The 22,575-nt window shown below is 40.5% G+C and overlaps 1 protein-coding gene across 2 annotated transcripts; it reads left to right on the forward strand.

Moving 5' to 3' along the window:
• The first annotated feature begins 458 nt into the window (after nucleotides 1-458).
• CD86 (CD86 molecule) lies at nucleotides 459-16,601 on the forward strand. Of its 2 annotated transcripts, none has more exons than XM_077790803.2 (6): nucleotides 459-618; nucleotides 5,948-5,997; nucleotides 7,287-7,631; nucleotides 11,625-11,936; nucleotides 13,974-14,114; nucleotides 14,889-16,601. In XM_077790803.2, exons 2-6 carry the CDS (start codon nucleotides 5,952-5,954, stop codon nucleotides 14,906-14,908), a joined length of 864 nt encoding a protein of 287 aa, XP_077646929.2. In that variant the 5' UTR covers nucleotides 459-618; nucleotides 5,948-5,951; the 3' UTR covers nucleotides 14,909-16,601. The 2 variants fall into 2 exon arrangements, with proteins under 2 accessions (XP_077646929.2, XP_085448174.1); XM_085592048.1 differs by lacking the exon at nucleotides 459-618 and adding an exon at nucleotides 5,587-5,826 and having other exon boundaries at nucleotides 14,889-16,598.
• The last annotated feature ends 5,974 nt before the right edge of the window (nucleotides 16,602-22,575 follow it).

A 22,575-nucleotide genomic window follows, 5' to 3' on the forward strand; every position in this document is an offset into this window, starting at 1 on the left:
CTTGGAAAAGAGACAGCCTGGGAATGGGCATTTACATTCTCTTTTCTGTACAATGACTGTTGAAGAGACTCCAGCAACTGACTGGCCTGTGAATCAGCTGTCACCTCTAAATAGTCACCTGTGTGGGAATAGGGGTGTGCTCCCTCTCTGTTTCACTGCAAAGTCACACAGGCTGCTGTGATTTGCCGAGATGTGAACCCAGCAGACAAGTTTGCTTTACAAGACTTGATACAAGTGTGAGAGCTCAGAAAAGAGCACAGCCATCACCTATCATACCTGTGATGCAGAAGTGGTTCAATAAACTTGCCAACTCTGCGGCCAGGTCTCTCTTAAAGTGAGGAAAAATATGTACATCTGACCTTTCCTTTAGGTGGAACTCAAACACCACAGCTAATCCAAATGAGTGTCTAATTCTGGTTTGATGACGTTCTTCCCTTCCGAATTTCCCCCTCAGTTTCACTTGCAGGGAGAACACAGTTGTGTCCTGTAATTTGTGCAGCGGCACTCTGTGTCATTAGGCAGCCGCTGTGCCCTCTTTCAGAGATACCTGCCCCAAGTCGTGGATGAAGGATTCTGCTTGCAGAGGCACTGGAATGCTCCATGATCTCTGGACCAAAGGTATTATTTATATAATTGGTGTTTTTTATTGTTGTTAAAAGAAGAGTTTCTAGATGTTAGAGCAGAGTGATCCCAGAATCATAGTAAAAGTCATGGTTCTCCTGAAGGTATTAGGCAGAGTATAGGATATTGATGAATGGGAAGGGATACAAAATGCATTCAGAAATCAAACATTAGAAAGACAGAATGTTGGATTTTCTTCATGTAATAAAAAATAATTAAACAACAAGCCCATAAATTTTAAATGTAATTTTGAATGAAAGATAGTTATAAAAGAATGAGCAATAGAAAAGGTTTTGCAATTGATTAAAACGGTGGCGCTTTCCTGACTGGGAAAGCACATCGGAAACACAAGTTGCCTGAGTAATGTATGTTTTTAAAACGTGTCCCTTGTTGGACAGTTATATGGTCATATGGCTTAGTATGTTGGTGGTGGGGATCATAGAATCCTCTGAACTTGCCATGTTAAGGCAATTTTCTTAAAGTGTAATTTCCTTTGATAAGATTTGTAGAAATGAACCTGTATTTACAACATGGGGAAGGCTGGTAAATGCACTTGTAGGATAATTTCATTTATAAGCCCATGGAATAGCTTCCAAGTCAGCAGTGGAAAGTCTTTGTCACAGATGTCCTGCTCCAGGAGGCTCACAGCACTGCTCATGGAGCTTCTCAGTGTTGCATAGGGTGGAAACTTTTAGAAAAATTCCCCATGCTAGAAAAATAAAAAGAGTAATTTACTAGTTCAGTGTTTAGTTTTGTTTTGAGTTCAACATGGGGCAGGAGAGTCTTCCCATAGAATATGTGTACCTGTTTTAAGAAAACAAGATATCTACCTGTGGGAATATGCAAGAAAGGAACATTTTGGAAGAGACTTAAGGGTAATGAAGGAATTTAGGAGTCAAAGAGCACAGATGTGACAGTGTCTTTCAAAATATAATGACTACATCCAAACCTGCAAACAGCAAAAAGGAGAGCAAATGAAAATGCAGGCAAGCATACTCTCGGGGTTCTGTGGTCAAGATGACTCCGAGATCGTAAAAAGTCTTTTTCTCCCAGCCCCGCAGCCAAAGAAGAAGTCCACATGCATTGGTTTTGCTTCTCAAGGTTGTTTATTTTCTCTTATCTAGAACATTCTTTCTCTGACCTCCTAAACTCTGTCTAGCAAGTCGGATTGTCACATTCTTCCTGCCCTCTTAGGGCAGTGTTTACATTTTATACTATGAACTATGTGTACTTTATTTGCAATTAATTCCCAATACCTATCACCTACGTTAGACAGTGTGTCTCTACTCTAAACCAATAAAAATTGTCACCATCACAGTGAAAGATGGAGGACAAGAAGGAGAAGAAGGTCAGGACACGCCCAAATCCCTCCATCTTGTCCCCTTGAACCCCTTATTTGAAAACCCTAAAATTTTACTTTTTCACCCTGTGTTAATTCAACTACTACACTACTCAAACCCTTGTGGCTTGTAATTCTTCATACAAAGTTGGCAGCTTTTTCCACGGGCTAAAATTGAAGCCACAAGTGTTTTTGACTTCATGCCAAGGTCTCCAAGCTCTCTGCCAGGGTTTCAAGACAGCCAGGGCAGCCAGAGGGATGTCCTGGGTTCCCACAGCGTACCTGATACAAAGCTCTTGCTTACTCAAAAACCTTCATGCTTCACTGTGTCTATTGGGTTTTACATGCTGGTTTCACACACTGGACTGGGAGGAACAGGAGACAGAAAGCCAATCTCAATAAGTCGCACTGGGCTTTCTGGCAATTGCTCTCAAAAATAAAGGAATGAAGTTTCCTCTTTTTCCCAAACACTGGTGTTAGTTTTTGCCATCCAGAGGGACCTTGACATACTTGAGAGGCAGATCAATGCAAACATTAAGGTGTTTAATGATGCAAAGTGCAAGGGCCTACACCTGTGTTGTGGCAATCCCAGGGACACCAACAGGTTGGTGAAGTGATTGAGAGCAGCCCTGTGGAGAAGGATTTGGGTGTGATGGTTGATGAAAAACTCAACATGAGCAGGAAGTGTGCACTCATAGCTCAGAAAGCCAAGCATACCCTGGGCTGTATCTAAAGCAGCATGGCCAGCAGACTGAGGGAGGTGACTCTCCCCCACTACTCTCCTCTCCTTTCATGAAACCCCACCTGGAGTGATGCATAGAGTTCTGGTGCCCCCACACAGGAAGGACATGGAACTCTTGGAGCAAGTCTGGAGAAGGCCACAAGGTTGATAAGAGGACAGGAGTCACTCCCATAGCAACCTTCCAGTATATGAAGGGGGCTGCAGGGAAGGGAGAGGGATTCTTCATCAGGAACTGTAGTGATAGGAAAGGGAGGAATGGGTGCAACTTGCAAGAGGGGACATTTAGGCTGGATATTAGGAAGAAATTCTTTACTGTGAGGGTGGTGACGCACTGGAAGTAGTTGCCCAGAGAAGTTGTGGATATCTCAACCCCTGACCCTCTTCAAAACCAGGTTGGATGGGCTTGGAACAGCCTAGTCCAGTGGGATATGTCCCTCCCTATGGCAGGGGGAATTGGGACTAGGTGATCTCTAAGGTTTCTTCCAACTCTTAACATTCTATGATTTTATGGTTCTTGACAGGAATCCCCCTGTACTGAGCCAGGCTGCCTCATGAGTTTTCTCAGACTGGTTTGGACCAAACCAAAGCCCTCATGAATCAGGCTTGTAAAGTGCATGTGCTCATATGGTTTCTTCTCCTTTCAGTGATTGCACTGCAGAAGTAGTAAATAAAAGGTTGAGTGTGACTCTTGACTGCATACTGACATAATTTCAATTAATATGCTTCTCCATTTTCATCTCTGACACGTGATTTGTAATTGTGAGTCATGGAGACACCTCCAGGAATGGCTGAAAATGTTCCAAAGGGAAAGTAAGACACACCATATATGATAGTTTTATTTAGAAAAGGAAAATATTTACCTCCCCATGGACTGACCTCACATTATTCAAGATGTCAGAAGTAATTTTACAGCCCTCAGTCTCCAAGCCACTCCCATCTCATCAGTTATCACTGTCACCATGAAAAACTTCCACAGATGGATTCACTCAGCCTGTGAACAGCAGAACTGCACATCCACACACAGACCCACAATGTCTATCTTTCATTTCTTACCTGCCCCCCTTTGACTGCTGGTCAGTTCTGAAACACAACAAGACTTTCAATAGCCTGCACATAAAAGAGAGAATTGAGCACAGAATTTGTATATAATATGGCAAAGGAAAGGCGTAGGTAGCCCACAGTGATACTGTGTAATTCCCCTTCCTCCCTTCAGTCTTCTGGACAATAGCTCCAAGGATTTGCATTTGTTGGTTAAAGGCATTTTATAAAAAAAGGGGAAGAAAAGCTCCTTGCAGCACTGAAGTTGTAGTGGCCCAGTTAATGATTCAGCAATTCTCTATAAGCAACTCCTATGAGAGAAGCATCAATTCCCCTCTGCAGGGAAGGTGAGTGTACATCCCTCTGCATCATGAGATCCTTCTTCATGACAGCACCCCCAGCAATGTGACTTCTGGAAGATGGCAGGCAGGAAAACATGTAGGAACTTTGACGACTTCTGTGCTCACAACTCCAAATCCAAACCATAAAGAAAGGCATGCAGTGCTAATTGGTATTTTTGCCTGGGTTTTTTCTCTCTTACTCTCATTTTCAGTTCTTGTTTTGCTCTTTGCTTCTGTGAGACAGTCATTGCAAAACATGCAGAACACTCTCTCCACTTATATCAGTAGTTGCTGAATTGCTTTAATTTCTCCTCTTACACACCTGCACTAAATCCAAAAAAAATAGCGCTATCCTTTATTTTTCACTTGACTGAAAGCCAGAATTCTTATTTATAGGATGGAAATATAACTGCTGCAAAGTAGTTTCTGTCATTTTCAATGGCTTGGCACAGGCATTTTAACTTAGGCAATCAGTTCTCTGGTTTAGTTCAGTGGGACCCAGCCTGGGAGGGGAAAACCCCTGGATAAACGTTTACCATGCAGTTGGGGTGGCTGGAGCAGAAGAAGAATTACCTCTGTCTATGATAATGGATTCTGCATGAGTCTTCCCTCCCCTCCTGCCTCTTCTGCTATGACATGTGGATCAAAAGAAAGTTATCTATATTCTCCAAGCCATGTGGACTTCTTTCTCCCCTTTCCTAAGAAAAGGTAGGATGAATTTGGAAAAAATACCATTGTCAGTCCTGTACATTACAGTAAACTCACAAAACACGTCAGTGGACTGAGTGGAATTCTGTATTAAAGAGAAGAAGACACCAGAGACCTGGAGTAAAGACCCAAGTGTACCAGCCTAAAATAAAACAAAACAAAAAGTGGGAAACCATCCATTGGGAAAGTATATTACTAGTGAGGACAGCAGACAGAGATCTCACAGGTTTTAGGTAGTATGAGAGCTGGAGTTTACATCTGCTCCTGCAAAAGTGGTTTCTTCGGAGCTGTTTGAAGGAGGAGAGCGAAGGACTTTGGCAAGGTGGTATGGAGGCTTCTCCCAAATATATGGAAAAGGCACACATAAATCACAAAGGTGCTGCTAAAATGCAAAATAACAAACACAGACTGGATGCAGGTACTGCTCTCAGACTGCATGGAAATGAGATTTGGCTGTTTACCAGGACTATGGGCCCTTACTCCACAGGAACCCAAGTAGCTAGAGAGGTGTTTTGCTTAGGAGACAAGACATAGGGGTTTTTTTCTTGTTTTCTGAAGAGAAACTAATGTTTTCTTTACAATGAACTGTGTGCTGTTTAGCATCAGCTCTTTGTATTATATATCATATGATTTCTCTATGTTGTCCTTTGCTGCTGCTAAGGAGAGGTTCCTGTCACAAAAATGAAGATCACACACTTCATCACTTCTGGTAGCTGACATCACTAAAACATTTCCCCCACCTCTTCCTTTTTCATCACACTCTCCTCCCCCTCTACTTTCAATTCCCCATCTTCTTCCCCACACTGTCAGGCCAAGCATGCTTCCCATTCCTCTTTCCTCCATTCCAGGCATTTTGAGTATTTGTCCTGCCCTTTGGACCTCAGGGGCTCTGTGTTCCTCCCATGGCATACACAGTCTGCAGTAATCTTGCACCACATCACTTTCTCTGTAAACCAGAGATCTGCCATAGCATGCTAGTTGTGGTTGCTAAAGGCTGTGAAACACATAGAATCCCTTGCACCAGTCTATAGAAAAAGGTGAGATTAACTTTCTCAATACTCTCTCTTGCTAAAATGTCTTATTTTACCACTTCTTTGGGAGTACTGGAGTGTTTTCAACTTCTAACATATTTCTTTGTTTCTTTCCTTCTTCTTACAGTATCATGGAGGTCTGCATATTCTTCCTTTGTGCTATGATATTTCTCCCAGGTAAAAGGCACATTTTTAATTGTTGAAACTGTTTTGATTGTTTGTGTCCTGCTATGTGATACTTTCTCCTCCACTAAAAAGCTCATTCCTTAGTAGTATTAATCACTTCCATTGTACAGTCAAGGTCATGTAGCCTATGTGACATGTATTTAAATAGTGTTCAGGGACTCTATAAAACATATATAGTAAGTACTTTCTCTCTTCAACTTTATATCTTTACATTACACTTATTTTATGATGCTCTTAAATTCTCAATTTAAATCTGTCTTTAAAATGTGTGTGTATCACCTGTGTGGATTATAGAGAAGAGCGGTACTAAACTGAAAACTGGCAGTTTGATATGGGTCAACTGGAGTTTGAGACAGCCACAGAGATCATTTTGAAGTCTGGTTCTCTGGAAGAACAGTCAAAACTTTGCACCAGGAGAGACTGTAAATCTTACCCCCTTTTGAACACAGCAGAGATGTTTGTATCTTCTGGGACAGAGGGCTGCATTTCTTCTTCCAAGAAAACTCAGTCCCCCCTGGCCACCATTCATAATAATGGACACACAGACACAGTGGAAAGCAGTAGAAAAATCATCCCTTGTGTAGTGCAGTTCATCCTTTCTTTGCATGAAGGCATAATTGTGTTTATTGACCATTCCTGTTAACAAGATCAGCAACAGAACAGTTAAATCTGACATTTACTCTGTCATTAAATTCTAAATTAATTAGAGAACAGTTAAATCTGACATTTAATTTGTCATTAAACTTTAGATTAATTCTTCATTGAGACTGAAAGTGTTCACCTGTTTCTGACCTTCTGGTCATGCATTCCCCATGACATTCATATTTACCACACAGTGTGTATTTCACAGTTTCTTCAAAAATTTAATGCATTCTTATTTTCTTAGGAGAATTAACTCAACTTTTTAAACAGAAATTGTGCAACTATATTCTTTGTGGCAGAATCTCATTACACTCAGGATGCTGCAAGCAAGACTTTTTCGATCTTTGGCCTGCAGATAAGTCTTCTAAAATACAGATGCTCATGATCTCTGTGTGGTAGACCTTTTTTGGAAAGTAAAATATAGGAAGAAAAATAAGAAACAGTTTTATCACCTGAACTCCTCCAGACTAAATGAGTCAGTTTGAACAACTACATGTCCTGTCATGCCTAGTGGGAGAATTAGTGTCTAAATGCTAGTATTTTTATTTCCACTGTTGTTAAGTGTCGGGTCTCTGAGTGCACCTTGGTATTCTTTTGTAGCTGATGTAAATCTTCATTTTTCTCTCTTTCTGTCTAAGGTGTTGCTGCTGCCAGTGTGCATCCAGTGCAGGCATTTCTCCATCACACTGTATACCTATCCTGCTATTTTCCAAACTCTCAGAAATTTGATGTGAAGGATTTAATAATTTTTTGGCAAAAAGAGAGTAATAAAGTGCTGCATGAAGTATATCATGGCCAAGAAAAACATGACAACCTTAGTCCTGAATATATAAATCGCACCAAGGTGGACATGGGCAAATGGACCTTGCAGTTGTTAAATGCAGGAATTGAGGATGAGGGACTCTATCAGTGTATTATACAAAAAATAGTTGAACAATCAAAAGAGGTCGTACACCAATCTGAGTGCTCACTACGCATCATTGGTAAGTAATCACTTCCAATTGCCAGCTGGTCTGTGGGATTCTCTGTGATTTTGTTCAGTCCAGAAATATGGGTCCTGTCTCCAAGCCCCTGAAATTGTGCCTGTTCTGGAGCCAGAATTTCTAAAGATGGATAATAGATTTGCAAATTTTATGGCTTTTAGGACTCTGGAAAATAGACTTGTTTATTTGCATCTGACAAACTACCTTCTATTAAAAGTAGAAGTAGTTATCCAACCTTACCAACACCGGTGGCAAATTAGAATTGAAACATAGCAAGATCTTTGCAAACACACAGCTATTTTATTATCATATATATCATAGGGAAAATAAAGAAAAAACAGTCCACATGGAGGAGTAGAAATTCATATGTTCAGCTAAAGGATGACAGAAAATACCCCTGAAGAAAATTATATACATGCATTGGTGAGATTCCACCTGATTTTTTTTGCATCAGAGAATTTTTGGTAATCAGAGGACAGTAAATCTTTTAACAGGGAAATGGAAATGAGGCACCAATGTTTTCTTCAAATTTTCGAATATTTTTTAAATTCCTAATATATAATTCTAAAGTTTCTCTATTTTAAGCTATTCTGTTAGTAACCTTTATCTGTATGCCTGTGTTCTATCTTCCACTGTGGTAGTGCTAGTCATTCTAACTTGCACTGGTGTTTTCAGGCTACAGCATACTGCTTTAAAAGAGAACAGGCCAAGTGTAACAGCAGCCAAAAACAGGGTATCAGGACAATTTACCCTATTTAGCTTTGTGCTACTACCAAGTGTTCCCTTTATCCACAGACAGAAAATGTAGATTGTTAATTTTGATTCTCCCAGGATCTACTGGAGAAGCATTTTCAGTTTCGGAACTCAGAAACTCATAATGTGCACTCAGTATCAAGGTCCTCGGTTTAAGATGTGTAGCATCAAGTGCTCAATCAATTCAAAGAGTTGAATCAGTTATCAGCTTAGCCAAAATCTGAGCAACATGTTATCGATATCTCACACTTAGGACTAAAAGTTTACTACACCTTTTAAGGTTTAGCTTAGGAAGACAGTTTTAACAATGTGCTGTTGTCTTCCTTCCAAATTACTTTGTTCAATAAATGCCCAAAGGAAGGAACATAATAAAATCATATTTTAAAAAAACTCAAGCCCTTCAAAATAATTAGATGAAAAATGCAAATATTGAAATGTACCTGTGCTTACATGCTGCTTTTTAATTAGAATCTCATATCATGCATGGAGGGATTTTTGTAGTTTGGCATGTCACACTTAAAATGGGCATAAGAAAAACTGAGGGCTGTACAAGAATGACAGAGCAGTCACACAAAGCTATCTAGATCACTTGATGACAAAGCATTCAGAAATACTGCAGTACCTTCAAATACAATTTAAACATGTTATTTTTATTATTACATTAGTACAATATATAGATAGCATGTGTCAGGGGAGGTTTAGATTAGATAGAAGGAAAAGGTTCTTCACCCAGGGGTGCATGGTCAGGCACTGACAAGTTCCCCAAGGAAGTGGTCACATCACCAAGCCTGAGAGAGTTCAAGAACAGTTTGGACAATGCTCTCAGGCACATAGTTGTGACTTTTGGGTGTCCTTTGTGGGGCCAAGGGTTGGACTTGATCTTTATGCGTCCCTTCTGACTCAAGAAATTCTAGGATTCTATATATATGTTAGAGGTGTTTCATACAGCCATGATGACTTATATAACAACTCAGATAAGGACTCAGATCCTTCTCCAGATAAAAAAGGAAGGCTTCACAGTGGAAAACTTTGGCTCTTAAAAATGCGAGGTAGGGACCAAGCAGCTTAACTGGAAAATCTGCTATTGTGGCATGTCTGCAGTGCTTCCTCTGGAAAGATCAATAGGGGAAGTAGGTGAGACTAGGGAAGCTGTTTCAAAATATGCACTATTAAAAATGTTGAGACTGAAATGATGTCACAAGAGACACGGTCATTTTAAAGGGCATGTTGAAAAACTGAAAAGTGTGGAAAAAGCTCTAGTAGAGTTATCTGAAGGCTGAAAAAAATACAGTCCAACTAGAAACATAAAAACAACAATCTTATAACCTTATAACACAGAATAAGCAGAAGAGTTTTGTTTCCAGAATGTGAGAACCTGAAATACATGTAAAATACTGGATATTTAAAAGAAAAAGAAGTAAAAGCTAGTTAATTAATTCAGTGACAGTCAGTGTCTGGAAGGAAGTAAGGCAGATGGTCACTTAAGAAAATAGAACAAAAACAAAGTGATTAAGGCATTGAGAAAAATATTAAGGGCTTTATGGACTGCTGTCTCTTGAGGCATTTAATCTAATCCCAAAATTATTTGGAAGACACTATCTTTAAATACAAAAGACTTCCTGAAATGTATTTTTCTGTTAACAAACACAAACCCCATATATGTAGCCCACACCCTGAATGCAGCCAGCATCACTTTTCAGTAAACTGAGGTTCCAGAAGATATAAAAGAGAAGTGCAAGGTATATTCCACTATTTCCACTTCCTTACTGTCAATAAGATTGAAGCCCTTAAATCACTTGGATGTTGTGGCAAGTTTCATAGCCATGGATTACATTCTTGCCATCCCTATAAAATACCAAGGAGAGAATAAATACTCTAGGCCAGAAGTCTGACAGCTGTCAGCTAAGCAAGTCAAACCTTGAGCTTTTCTGAGGGACAACTTAACTAAATTTTGGGGTATAGAAAAGGGGGAGCTTTTTCCATTTTGAATTCATATCCATCAACTCTCTTTGGGGGATTTAAGTGGCTAAGCTAAATCCTATGCATTGTGTACTAGGATAGAGAAAATAAAAGCAACATGTTTCTTCGTTCATCCATATTAGGATTCTCTAGGGCAAGGATTAGATCCTTGTTCCAACACATTGAGTGTGTGTGCAGAAGAGTGAGACCCTCTCAAGACTCACATTTTTCTAAGAACCCTTTGCTCTTCTCCAGTATTTCTCCATATTGTCTTTAGTCCTATTTGCCCTAAAATAATGAACCATTTTTTAATTAAATCTTTTGTCTATTTCTCAGGATTGATTTCTGATTTTTGGGAGTTTGTTAGGTTTTTTTTTTTTACTTGCTATGTGCCAATATAGTGGCCAGTATTATGTCAACATTCCCTCCTTCTCATTTTCCATTACAATCTACTGGTTTTACTATGAACCTCTAACCAAATAAATCCTGGTTGAAAATATCTATATTAAGAGAGGATATTAGTTAAAAGTTTATATTTATAATTCATATTTTATGCTTAAATAGTTATTCCCAATCCTGTTTCACTATTTCTTGCATGGGAAACTTGGCTTTTTAAAGAAACAGGTGTGTTTTTCATTTATTGTGATGAGTACTCAATGACACAAAATCAAAAACCCTTATGCTGTAGTCAATTCCAGAATTGACTTAGAAAAGCTAAGGGAACCCTACCACAAAGTGATGATGAATTATATGCTGCAAAATGTTTACTTACAGTACTGACAGACACAGGGATATTTCTACTTAAACAGTGCTGCACTTTGAACTTACCCCATCTGAATTCTCTCAGATTATTTCTTTCTTTACATTTCCCAGTTAGAAGTGTGTGGGTTTCCCCTTGCCTATCAGGAGGCCAAAGGTATGGAATATTGTGGTCCCTTTCCATTTTCTGCTTAAGCTCTTACTTGTAAATAGGTCAGGTTTCATTATTCTGAGGTATTAATTGTCTTTAAGAGGTGGGAGAGACAGAGGTCCATTGTCTGACTGATCAGACTTACATCCTTTAAACACCCTGAGAACAAGAAGCAGGAAGTCTATATACACACCAAAAAAAAATGCCATACAAATCCTCTATTGGAATGCCCATTGTCTTCCTGAAGAAAACTGTTTAGACTTGTTTCTGCCTGAAAATCTTAAATAACTGGCAGAAAAACTTAAATAACTTTGGATTGTCACAAGCATGGTATAACTGGCTCATGATGCTCTGTCTTTGGTCTATTTCAGCCAACTATAGTCAACCTGAGATAGCAGAACTGCACTCCGGGGAACTAAAGCCCAATGGATACTTGAACCTCTCCTGTTCTTCCAGTGGAGGTTATCCAGAGCCCAAGGAGATGACTTGGCTAATTTCACATGAGAACATAACACACAGCAGTACGGCTCACATGGATGTCTCACAGGATGCTGTGACAAAGCTATACAACGTTACTAGCAAGCTGAATATCCCGGTTCCTACAAAGAGCCGCACTAATATCAGCTGCTTGCTTCACCTTAGGGAGCAACTGGGAAGCCTTGTCTCAGTCCCACTGGTCATAGGTGAGTCTCTGCCCATTCCAGTTTCTGCAGGGGTAGGAGCAGGCAGTACTGCAGCACAGCTGATCACAGATAGCAGCATGGTCAAGGCATGGAATAAACTCTAAGTAGGAGTTGGTTAAAAGGGTTTTATGTTCTCCATCCTGTTTGACACCAAACTTCCTCTTTTTTCCACGTGGGAAATCTTATTTCAGCAAGGAGAGGGCAGAGAAAAGGAATTGCTACATGATCCAGAACACAGCCCTATTGATCCCTTCCCTGGAAGATGCTACAGTAGCATCAAAGCAACCTAGGAGTCTGGATCAGGCAGCAACTGGTCTCTGAAGGTGACAGCTGTTGGGAGAGGTTGTCACTTCACAGAATCAGAGGACTGGTGAGGTTGGAAGAAGCATCTGGAGATGATCTAGTTCAACCACTCTGCTCAAAGTAGGGTCAATAGGTAGCACAGCACTTTATCCAGTTGAATTTTAAACATCTCCCAGGATAAAGACTCCACAATCTCTCTCAGCAAACTGTCCCAGAGTTTGACTACCTTGATAGTAAAAAAAAGGATCTTTTGCTGGTTTAAAGTGCTTGCACTGCTATCCTTCATCATTCCTTAGAAAGAGGCAGAAGGCTAAACCAAAGAGTTCCATGGACCATATTTGGTTCACAAACTGCAAAATAGACTGTGCTGAGTTTAAGTGTAAAGACCATGAAACTTGGACTATTATTAGAAGCATTCCTGGTGGTTTTCATAACATTTGGCAGAATTAAGTGCACATTCCAAAATGACTATTTGGGGATTTTTCTTCTATGAAATTGTATCTTTTTTCAGACACCTCTTGCAAGAAGAAGCTGGGGACCTGAGTTCCATTATGACTTTACTCCCGGATTATCTCAGGGTTCCACATGGCTGATCCTTTATTTAAACTAAAGCAGTATTTTATTTATCTTCTGGACCAGTAAAAGTTCTTTTCACACGTTTTTGTTTATAAGCTATGGCACATGAACATCAAAATAAAGACAATTCCCACTTTGGCCATAGGTTCATTTGGCTTGCACATGTCTCTTTTAGACAATGAGGAAGATGGAGAGCTGTGCTTCCATTAACAGGAACAAGAAGCCAAGAGGGAATGGTAGCATTGCAGGAAAGCCTACCAGGGTAGTATAAACATGCACCTTATTACTGCAGATGTAAAAGAAATTTGCCACTTGTTCTGAAAAAGTTTCACAGTGCAGTTTCCTTAATATAAATTTAGCTAAAGAGTTATCAACACCAGATATGACAAACTGCCTCTGTCTTTGAATTCTAGGACTTTTAAATACCATTAAAATACAATCCAAACGCCTTCTAATGTTTGTTCAGCTCTGTATATTGCTCATTAGTCTTGAAATTGTTATGTTAGTTATAATACTGACTCTTCCTCGTCCCTCTTCAATTCTTCTCTCCTCTCTGGCTTTATGAAAATAGATACCTGACAAACAGTGATGGTGGGTAAGAAACCAGGAACTCCACACAAACATAAGTTTTGTTTGGCAATAACTGAAGCTCTATCAGCTGCTAACCCTGCCAACCAAAACCTCAAAAACACAAAAACCAGAAATAGAGGGAAAGTCCTTTGAAGTCCCTGCTACTTTCACATCCCTTACAGCATTTCATTAGGCTTCGACCATCAGTTCCAATAGATACCATGTAGTAACGTGTTCCAGGATCTTCCAACTTGCATGGTAACATGGAGCAGCAGTGGCACAGTAGCTGCCTCATAGGCTGTTGTACCAATTAAGCTGCTGATCTTTCACATGCTACCCAAACCTCAGAAAGAGTGCTTTGCTTTACTGCTGTTGAAGTGACAAGTAAGGCCAGGTAATTTCACTAGTTATTGGAAAGGGAAAAAAAATAATATGGATAGTGATTTATTGACACTAGTAAAGCAAAAAAAGGATGCCAGAGGCAATGACCTAAACTTCTATTTCATGTAACTTTGGGATAGAGCATTTAAAGTAATTGTCACCAAATTAAATCTTTGCCATGTGTATCTTCTCTGTTGTCTTATTCAGAGATACAAGAGAAAGAAATGGAACAAGCAAAGATAAATTTCTTTGTCCCACTTATAGCTGTGGTTGTACTGATCACTCCTGCACTTCTTCTGGGTTTTGTGATATTAAAGAAGAACAGCAAAATCTTGTCTACCAACCAAAGTAAGTTACTACTTGTCATTCAGCTCCACTGTCCCTCATCTTACAGGCTTTACCCTTTGTAATTATCCCTACTTTCAAGCTGCTGACAGAAAATTAGATTTCATGTTGGACTTAATCTAAACATCCTAGGACAATTTAGTTCCTGTAGCAACTTAGTCCATCCTAAGTCAAAGCATCTTTCTCCTGTCTCATCCTGGAATCCACTTCTCCCTCTTTTTTGTGCTCTATGAGACTGCCATGGCACCAGCTTACCACCTTTTCCAAAGTTTCATCCTTCTTTTTTCTGGGTTTGGCGTATATTTGGCTCTTAAAATCATTGAACTATATAAATCTTTCTTGCCTATCACTACTTATAAGAAAGGTGGAGTTGAGGCAGGGATGAGATGAACTTACGTGAAGTTCACAGAAGGATCTCTGTCATCACAGAGCTGAACATTGCTCCACCACAAGCTGCCCACACACTGGGCTGGAAGAATCATCTTGTACTGGGAACAGACTTTGATCTTGGCATTTCATTTCTCTATTTTGTTCTGAGACTAATTCTTAGCAGTCCAGGGTTTATTCAGCACTGAATCATGTTGACACCAGAATTTATTTTCCTTGTAGCAAGAGGGAAATGCAATTCTCAGTCAGTCCTGTTTCCCTATACAGCCAAGGGTTCTGAGCCCTACCTTGTTATTTTCTCAAATTCTAAGATAACTGGATATTTACTACCAACTTCTTTACAGCTCCTATTTTTCACTTTTCTGTAAATCACATATTGATCTATTCTAGGTGTCAGTCTAGCAGTCTAGAAGCTATCCAGCTTGAAACTGAGGCCATCAGCCAGGCTGCTGACTGGGAACTATGTCTACACCCAGCAAAGCATGAGGTCCCATGTTTTTAGAGGTTCTGCCAGAACAAGAATCCTCTCCAGAAGCCCTACAAAACAACATGCAACACTTTTGTTTGATGGCTGAAACCTACTGCCCAGTGTTCTCTGCTTTTATTGTTGCTCCAGAATGGTAGTAAATGGTAGTAAATATGATGCTCTGCCTGTCTGCATGACTACCTTTTTGTTGTATCTTTTATTATGCTGTGACAATGTAAAATCCTGAGAGTCAATGGAGAAAGCAGAGCTGCATGGGTCACAGAATGTCTCAGAAATAGAAAGAGTTAAACCACACTCTGTGAATCATAAACATCACTGCAAACACAATCAGAGGTAAGCTATTACCCATAAATCATAGAATCATAGAACCATAGAATAGTAGAATGACATGGGTTGGAAGGGACCTTGAAGGTCATTAAGTTTCAAGCCTCCTGTCTAACCATGAGCCATAAATGCTTTTGGCAGAGCCACTGTGGCTTTGTACCAGTAGCTTCCTTGTAAAGCATCAGGAAGAAGAACTTCAGGGCACATCCGTGCTTTCTGAGAAAGATCATGGAATTCCTATCAAGCATTTGAAGCTAGAAATAATCTAAAGGAAATACTTGCTTTAAACATAATTTGTGATTAGCTTCATTTTTTTTAGTATCATCCAAGCTCAATATACTCAGACAGTTAGTACCTTCACACTTTGTTCCCCTGTATTCTGACTGAGAGTTATAAGAGTTGTTCAGATGGATGCAGGGATAGAAAATGATAGCATGAGGTATCATAAGTGTGTATATCTAACCATACAAAATTAGGCTGAGCAGATAATGAAAAAATATTGCATAAGTCATGTTCCTTTTTGATTGACTATGTTTTCCTTTTCTTAATTTTACTTCAGACCTTGATGATAGAGCTATTCATACACTGTGGTATGTTCAGCCATAGGAAGGAGTTTTATCCTTCAGAAAAGATCCTTTGTTGTGCTCAAAATGTGTCAGTTCTCCAATCTTGAATGATCTCTGCACTTTATATTCTTCAACAGCACTGACATCTTTCCGGAGGAAGAATGCAGCAGAACTGAGACAAAATTCTTCTGAGATCTTGATTGTGTTTGTAGGTCTGACACTTTCAGAAAGAGCAGGGACATTAGCATCATATTCTTAAGACAAATTTCAGCTCAGAGTTGCAGTCTGGGGGCATAAATTCTTTACAGTTGTTGGGTAGAAATATTCTTTTCTGTTAAATTATGTGAGTTGCTAGATTCCACCTCAATTTTTATTCCATTTTCAAGTGTGTGAGAGAAATGCATATCCTTTTGAGTTAGCTAAACTATTTGGGAGTCAGTTTAAGCTATTACACGAACATTCCAGATATTTTCATTCAGATTAATATCAGTCAAATATTATTAGAAGGTAAAGGTTTAAAATATTTGTAGAAGTTTATACTTTCTAGCAAACTTATTTAATGATGGATTAAAACATATGTCTTTTTCTGTGTTGCTGTTTTTATTCTCCTTCCATTAAAGCATCATGTTAGGGGATACCAACATTTGGTATTCTCAGGGAGGAAGCATTTCCAGAATTACATCTTGGAATCAAATTAATAAAAAAGGTATTGCTGCAATGACTGAGATTGGTTTCATATGTTCATTCATACATATGTATATATGATATGTACATCAGCAGCTGTAACTAGTGGAAAAGGCAACCTGGTGGGTGATGTTTATCCTTTGAAAACTCCCTTCCATCCTTAATTTGTTCCTAATTGGTGAAGTAGTTTGTTTTCTCCCTTGCCATCCCTCTACTTTAGGCTGCCAACCTCCTACTATTAACTGCTCAATTTCTCTACCTCCTCTATTCTTTCCCTTAAATCAAGTCTAATTCCTTCCTGCAGGTAAAGATTTAAGGAAAAAAGAGCAGATGGGCTTCAGGGAAAATCTTAATTTGTCTCTGTATATTGAAACATTAATCCTCTGCACTAGCAGGTGTAATGAGCACAGTAGCAAGGCACAGGAAAAGCATGGCTGATGTGCTGGTGTTTTTGTCCTCTGTACAAATGCATTCAGATTTCCAGGCTATCGCCTCACACACTTCATTTCTTTCTTTGGCAGCTTTCAGGCAGTTAGTGACTCCATCAATGTGTCAAGCACATGAAAGAGTGTACATCCACTACATACCACAGCATGGAGCAGCTTCAGTCAAAAACACCATTCCTTTATTTTTAGGCAGAACATTATGAATTTCAGAAAACAAAGAAATGTTAACAAAGAAATGGCAAAGATGTATCAAATTCACATCCAATGCCCTAATGTAAAATTCCATTATCGGACTTGGAGTTGTGATATTTTGCTTCAAGTTCACTGATTAACCAGCACTAAATTGAGATTGGAATGGATCTAGGGAGTGTGTCCAACTCAACCCTCCTGCTTTAGCAAGGTCACCTGAAGCAAGTTGCCTGGGTCTATGTCCAGACAGTTTGTGAATGTCTCCAAGGAAGGAGACTCCACTGGACATCTGGGCAACCTGGTTCAGGGCTGAGTCATCCTTCACAGTTAAAAGGATTTCCTTCTGAAAGATGTTCAGAGAGAACTTCCCATGTTTCAATTTGTGCCTATTGCCTTTGGGCCTGTCTGGGCACCACTGAGAAGAGTCTGGCTCAGTCTCTTTTGCATCCTCCCTTTGGGCATTTATACACACTCATGAGATCTCTCTGAGGCTTCTTTTCTCCAGGCTGAGCAGCCTCAGTGTACTCAGCCTGTGCCCAGACAAGAGATGCTCCAGTCCTTTAATCATCCTTGTAGTTCTTCACTGGACTCTCTCCAGTATGTCCATGTCTCTCACATACTTGGAAGCCCAGAACTGGACACAGGACTCCAGATGGTGCCTCACCAGTGCTGATTAGAGGGGCAGGACTACATGCCTCAGCCTGCTGGCAGCACTTTCCCCGATGCAGCCCAGACACTGTTGGCCGCCTTTGCCACGAGGGCGCACTGCTGCCTCATCTTCAGTTTGTCCACTAGGACATTCCTGTCCTTTTCGGCTCAGCTGCTTTCCGGATGGATTGCCCCAGCCTGTACCTGTGCATTTTGGGGGCTATTCCTACCAGGATGCAGGACTTTAGATTTCCTTAGATTTCCTCTGCCCATCTCCCCAGCCTCTTGAGATCCCTCTGGATGGCCACACAACTGTCTGGGGTCCTCTCCTCCAAGTCCTTTGTCATTTTTAAACTTGGTGAGTGTACACTTACTTCCAGCATACAGGTCATTAGTGAAAGAGGAAAGTCAGTTACTTTTACTGAAAATTCCTTCATGTCAGCCAGTGCTACTGCAACAAGCAATATTTCCCTGTGTTTAACAAGTGATAGAACAGTGGAGTGCTGCATTTCCAGAATATTCTACAGTTACTTCTGAGGAGATTGATATTACCAAAGCACCCCACGACAAGTATGCCTTTGGGCACTTTTTCCTCTTTCAGGTGAATTTTTTGCTACTGGAAGTTACACTTAACCACAAAAATACAGTAATTATATTAAAGAAATCTATCTATGCTTTGGTTTCAAATTATCTTTCTTCCTTGTTTCCAAACTCAGAAGGCAAAAAGCAAAGCTATACATATATATATATATATATATATATAATGTTGCTTTTTACACTGGAATGCCAGGCTATCATAATTTATAACTGATCTCTCCTTGGTTTTCAATCTTCTATACTAGGAGGACCATAATGCTGGGACAGGGAAGGATTTAAGGATTTAAGCAACATGTCTTCTGATTTCAGGATGGACTGCCAGAAGGTTTTCAAGGAAAAAACCTACAATTAGACAGGAAAGCTGGTGAAAGTTGAGAAAAATGGGGAATGGATGAGGACTGAGAAAGTCGAAGGGGATGAGTGATACACAAAGCTGGCTTGCAACAGGAAGTGCAACAGGAAATGCAAATGCATCAAGTGCAGAGCTACTTCACAGACTCCAGGAAAGCTGGGTAAGGCTTGCCCAGCAAAGATTCTGCACAGAGGTCCAGAAATTCAGTATATATATGACATTAGTGTGTCATACCTCCTCACATACCTGTCAAATTTATGGCAGATATGCAAACTCAAATTATCCTCAACTTGGTGTGTTCTTTATATTGAGACCAGCATACCTTTTGTCAGTCTCTTAAAACAAAACAAAAACAAAAAAAAACCAAAACCAAAACCAACCTCATTAAAATAATAAAAAATTATGGCCAGCCATGCTTCTAATAAGGAATGCTTATTATTTCAGAAGGGCACAGACCTAGGAAAAAATGGAACAATGAGTTGAGAGTAGCTCAGATTGCAGTTACATACCTATATGCACAGCTGGTGAACCATGTATATTGCCTGCCTTCTTATGAACCATGCTTTTGGTTTAACTTGTACAGGTTTTTAAATGGGATTATGACACAGAAGGAATGGAGAGATCTTACTTCTTTACCTTGCACTGTTAAATGCACTACCATATCCAGAAACTTGTCATATTTTTTAGAAAGTTAAAATATTAGAATTGGAGAAGAAGTAAAAAAAAGATTATTATGTCTCTAGAAAGCATGTTTATAATGTGGAGTTTATGGAGTTTGACCTATGCAGGTGATGAAGAAAATTGAAAAAGTACCTGATGAATCTGTCCAGTATTCCAACACTTTAAATGACTGATTAAAGAAGGAAGATGTGACAGATCCTTCCTACTAAGTGACTCTTACTGGAGAGCCCAAAAGTGGACACAGCACTACAGGTGTGGCCTCATCAGTGCTGAGTGGGGGAAGAACACGCCTCCTAACCCAGTCCAGGATACCATTAGCTTTCTTTGTCACTTATGTTCAGCTTGGTGTCCACCAGGACTATTTCTGCAAAGCTGCTTTCCAACTTGTCATCTGTCAGCATGTGCTGCTTCATGGAAAGGAGACAAAGAAGTTGGGTTGAAAGAGTCAGAATAATGAGGTTTCTTTAATGTATATTAAAGATCCAGCATATAATACATTTGCACTGTAGAATAGAAAGGGATTTATTTAACAAAATATGAGGAGGGAAAACAAATTATGACACCTAGCAAAAAATTCTATGTGGAAAGAAAAGCCAAGACAAAGCCAAGGAAAAAAAAATATGCTCGCTATCCTATTCCTTTATCACTAGATAGTTTCTTGAAAGAATTATGAGTAACCACAGCTTCTATTTCTCAAGTTGCCTATGGCAACAGAGCATATTGTGAGCAAGGCAGAAGCCTTTCCCAGTAGATCATACATCCAGAAGCAAAGGATCTTAAAACAGCAAGATCTTCTTTCTTCAGCAATTTTTCTTTCTGTGCCTGAGATACTGTGCAAGATCCGCTGTCCAGTTACTGTTTGGAGACTGATACAGCTGAGGCTGGATTGGATTGGATTGGATTGGATTGGATTGGATTGGATTGGATTGGATTGGATTGGATTGGATTGGATTGGATTGGCTGAAACTGCCAGAATTATACTGAGGGATAACAACAGGTCACATGGCCAGTCATCTTTGTCCAGCTGTATCGGAAAAGATTATTTAAAATAATGAACTCCTCAGTAACAACTTATTCCTTCTTCTGCTTTAATTTAATCAGACCTAGAATTTATACTTAAAAGGCAAAGCTATTGCTTAAGAACTTTGAAATCATGGGAAAGCAGGCTAGAAGTGCTCAGGAGTGAAAACTATTTTGCAGACCTAAGCCTTTATAGAAATACAATTAGACTTTTAAGAAGGTGGTTTTTTAATTGGGTCAGTGGTTAAGTCCCTCAATATTATGTATGCACCCAGAGCAGAAAGTATATAAAAACGATTCATCCAATTCAGTACAGGAACACAGAAGGTTTTATCAATGAAAATACAAAAACACTTGATCAGCATAACTCACTGAAACATCAAACCCCAGCTTCCCCTAAAGAGATGCAAAGTGGCCATTTGATCCCAGAACACAGAGTTAGGAACAGTGGCACCTTCTTGTATCAGTTTTACCACATCTAAGCTTCCTCTCACTGGCAAAGAGTGAGTGGAAGTCTGGATTCAAAGGTATCACATCCCAGACACCCATCACCAGAGGAATTTCAGGGTGCTGGCTGTATCTGCCCGCTCTAAAGCCCAGCACAAACACCTGCAATGGCTGTACACCGCAGAGGGCAAACATAGTTATGTCTGGTGATGACGGTCTCCAGTCAGGCCATTGGGCTTGAGTCTTTGTCTTTCTCTTCCTTTTTCCCCTCAGCAGCCCCCACAGACCCCGAATAGGCCTGGCGGCCCACATCCCCCCTCTCCCTCAGACTGCCTGAGGCAGGGAGCATGGCTGAACTGACATCACAGGACCCTTTGGGTTCCACATCAATTTCTCTTGAATTGCACATCGATTTTATTCCTTAAAAACCAATGCTGCGGCGCCGGCACCGCAGGCTGAGGCGCGATGTCCCCCTGCCGGCTCCGGGATGTGAGGGGCTCTGAGGGGATGTGAGGGGCTGAGAGGGGCTGAGAGGGGCTGAGAGGGGATGTGAGGGGCTGAGAGGGGCTGAGAGGGGCGGCTATGATGGAGCTGTGAGGGGCTGTGCGATGTTGTGTGGGGTCACAGTGCCAAGGGCTGGAGGCACCACCAGGAGGGCACCAGTTCCCTCATTCTCCCAACAGGGTCAGCAATGAGACCGGACTGGGCTGCCCAGGACCATGTCCTGCCAAGTCCTGTAACCAGAAGCATGGAATCACTGAATCAATAAGGTTGGAAAAGACCTTCAGGATCACTGAGTCCAACCTTTGAGCGAACACCACAACCAGGCCAGAGCACTGAGTGCCACATCCAGTCTTTCCTTAAACACCTCCAGGGACAGTGACTCCACACCTCCCTGGGCAGGCCATTCTAATGTTTAAACCATCCTTTCTGGGAAGAAATTCCTCCTGATGTCCAACCTAAACCAGTCCTGGTACAGCTTGGGACTACATCTTCTCCTCCTGTCACTAGTTGCATGGGAGAGGAGGCCAACACCACATCTGGCTATGACCTCCTTTCAAGTAGTTGCAGATAGCAGTAAGGTCTCCCCTGATCCCCTTTCTTGCAAGCTAGACACCCTCTGCTCCCTTAGCCACTCTTCATAGGACTTACATGCCTGATCCTTCCACAGTTTTATTGCCCTTCTCTGCACTCAAGGATGGAAATGGCACACCCTCCCTGGAGTACTTGTTTGTTCTGCTGCTTGAGTGTCATAGAGAAAAATTTTTACCTTGCACCAAACCTGAGCTGCTTTTCTTTCAGTTTCTGGCTGCCATCTCTGATCCTCTCACCATGCACCACTGCGAACAACCTGGCTCCATTTTCTCAATAACCTCCTTGTGGTTGTTGGAAAGGTGTAATTTGGTATCTCTTCTCCAGGCCAAACACAGGAGCTCTCTTGGCCTCTCCTCACAGTGGAAGTGCTCCAGTCCCATCACCACCAAACTTGTACTAGTGTATCTATGTCTTTCTTGCATTGTGGAACCCAGGAGTGGAAAGGCTATTCTAGAGGTGGTCCAAGTAGTGCTGAGCAAAAAGCAGTAGCATCATTCCTCTTGCATGATCTATTGGCAATGCTGCTGTCAGTACAACCCTA

The sequence above is a fragment of the Lonchura striata genome, chromosome 1, assembly GCF_050655825.1.
Source record: "Lonchura striata isolate lonStrDom1 chromosome 1, ASM5065582v1, whole genome shotgun sequence".
In the NCBI taxonomy this organism is placed as follows: domain Eukaryota; kingdom Metazoa; phylum Chordata; class Aves; order Passeriformes; family Estrildidae; genus Lonchura; species Lonchura striata.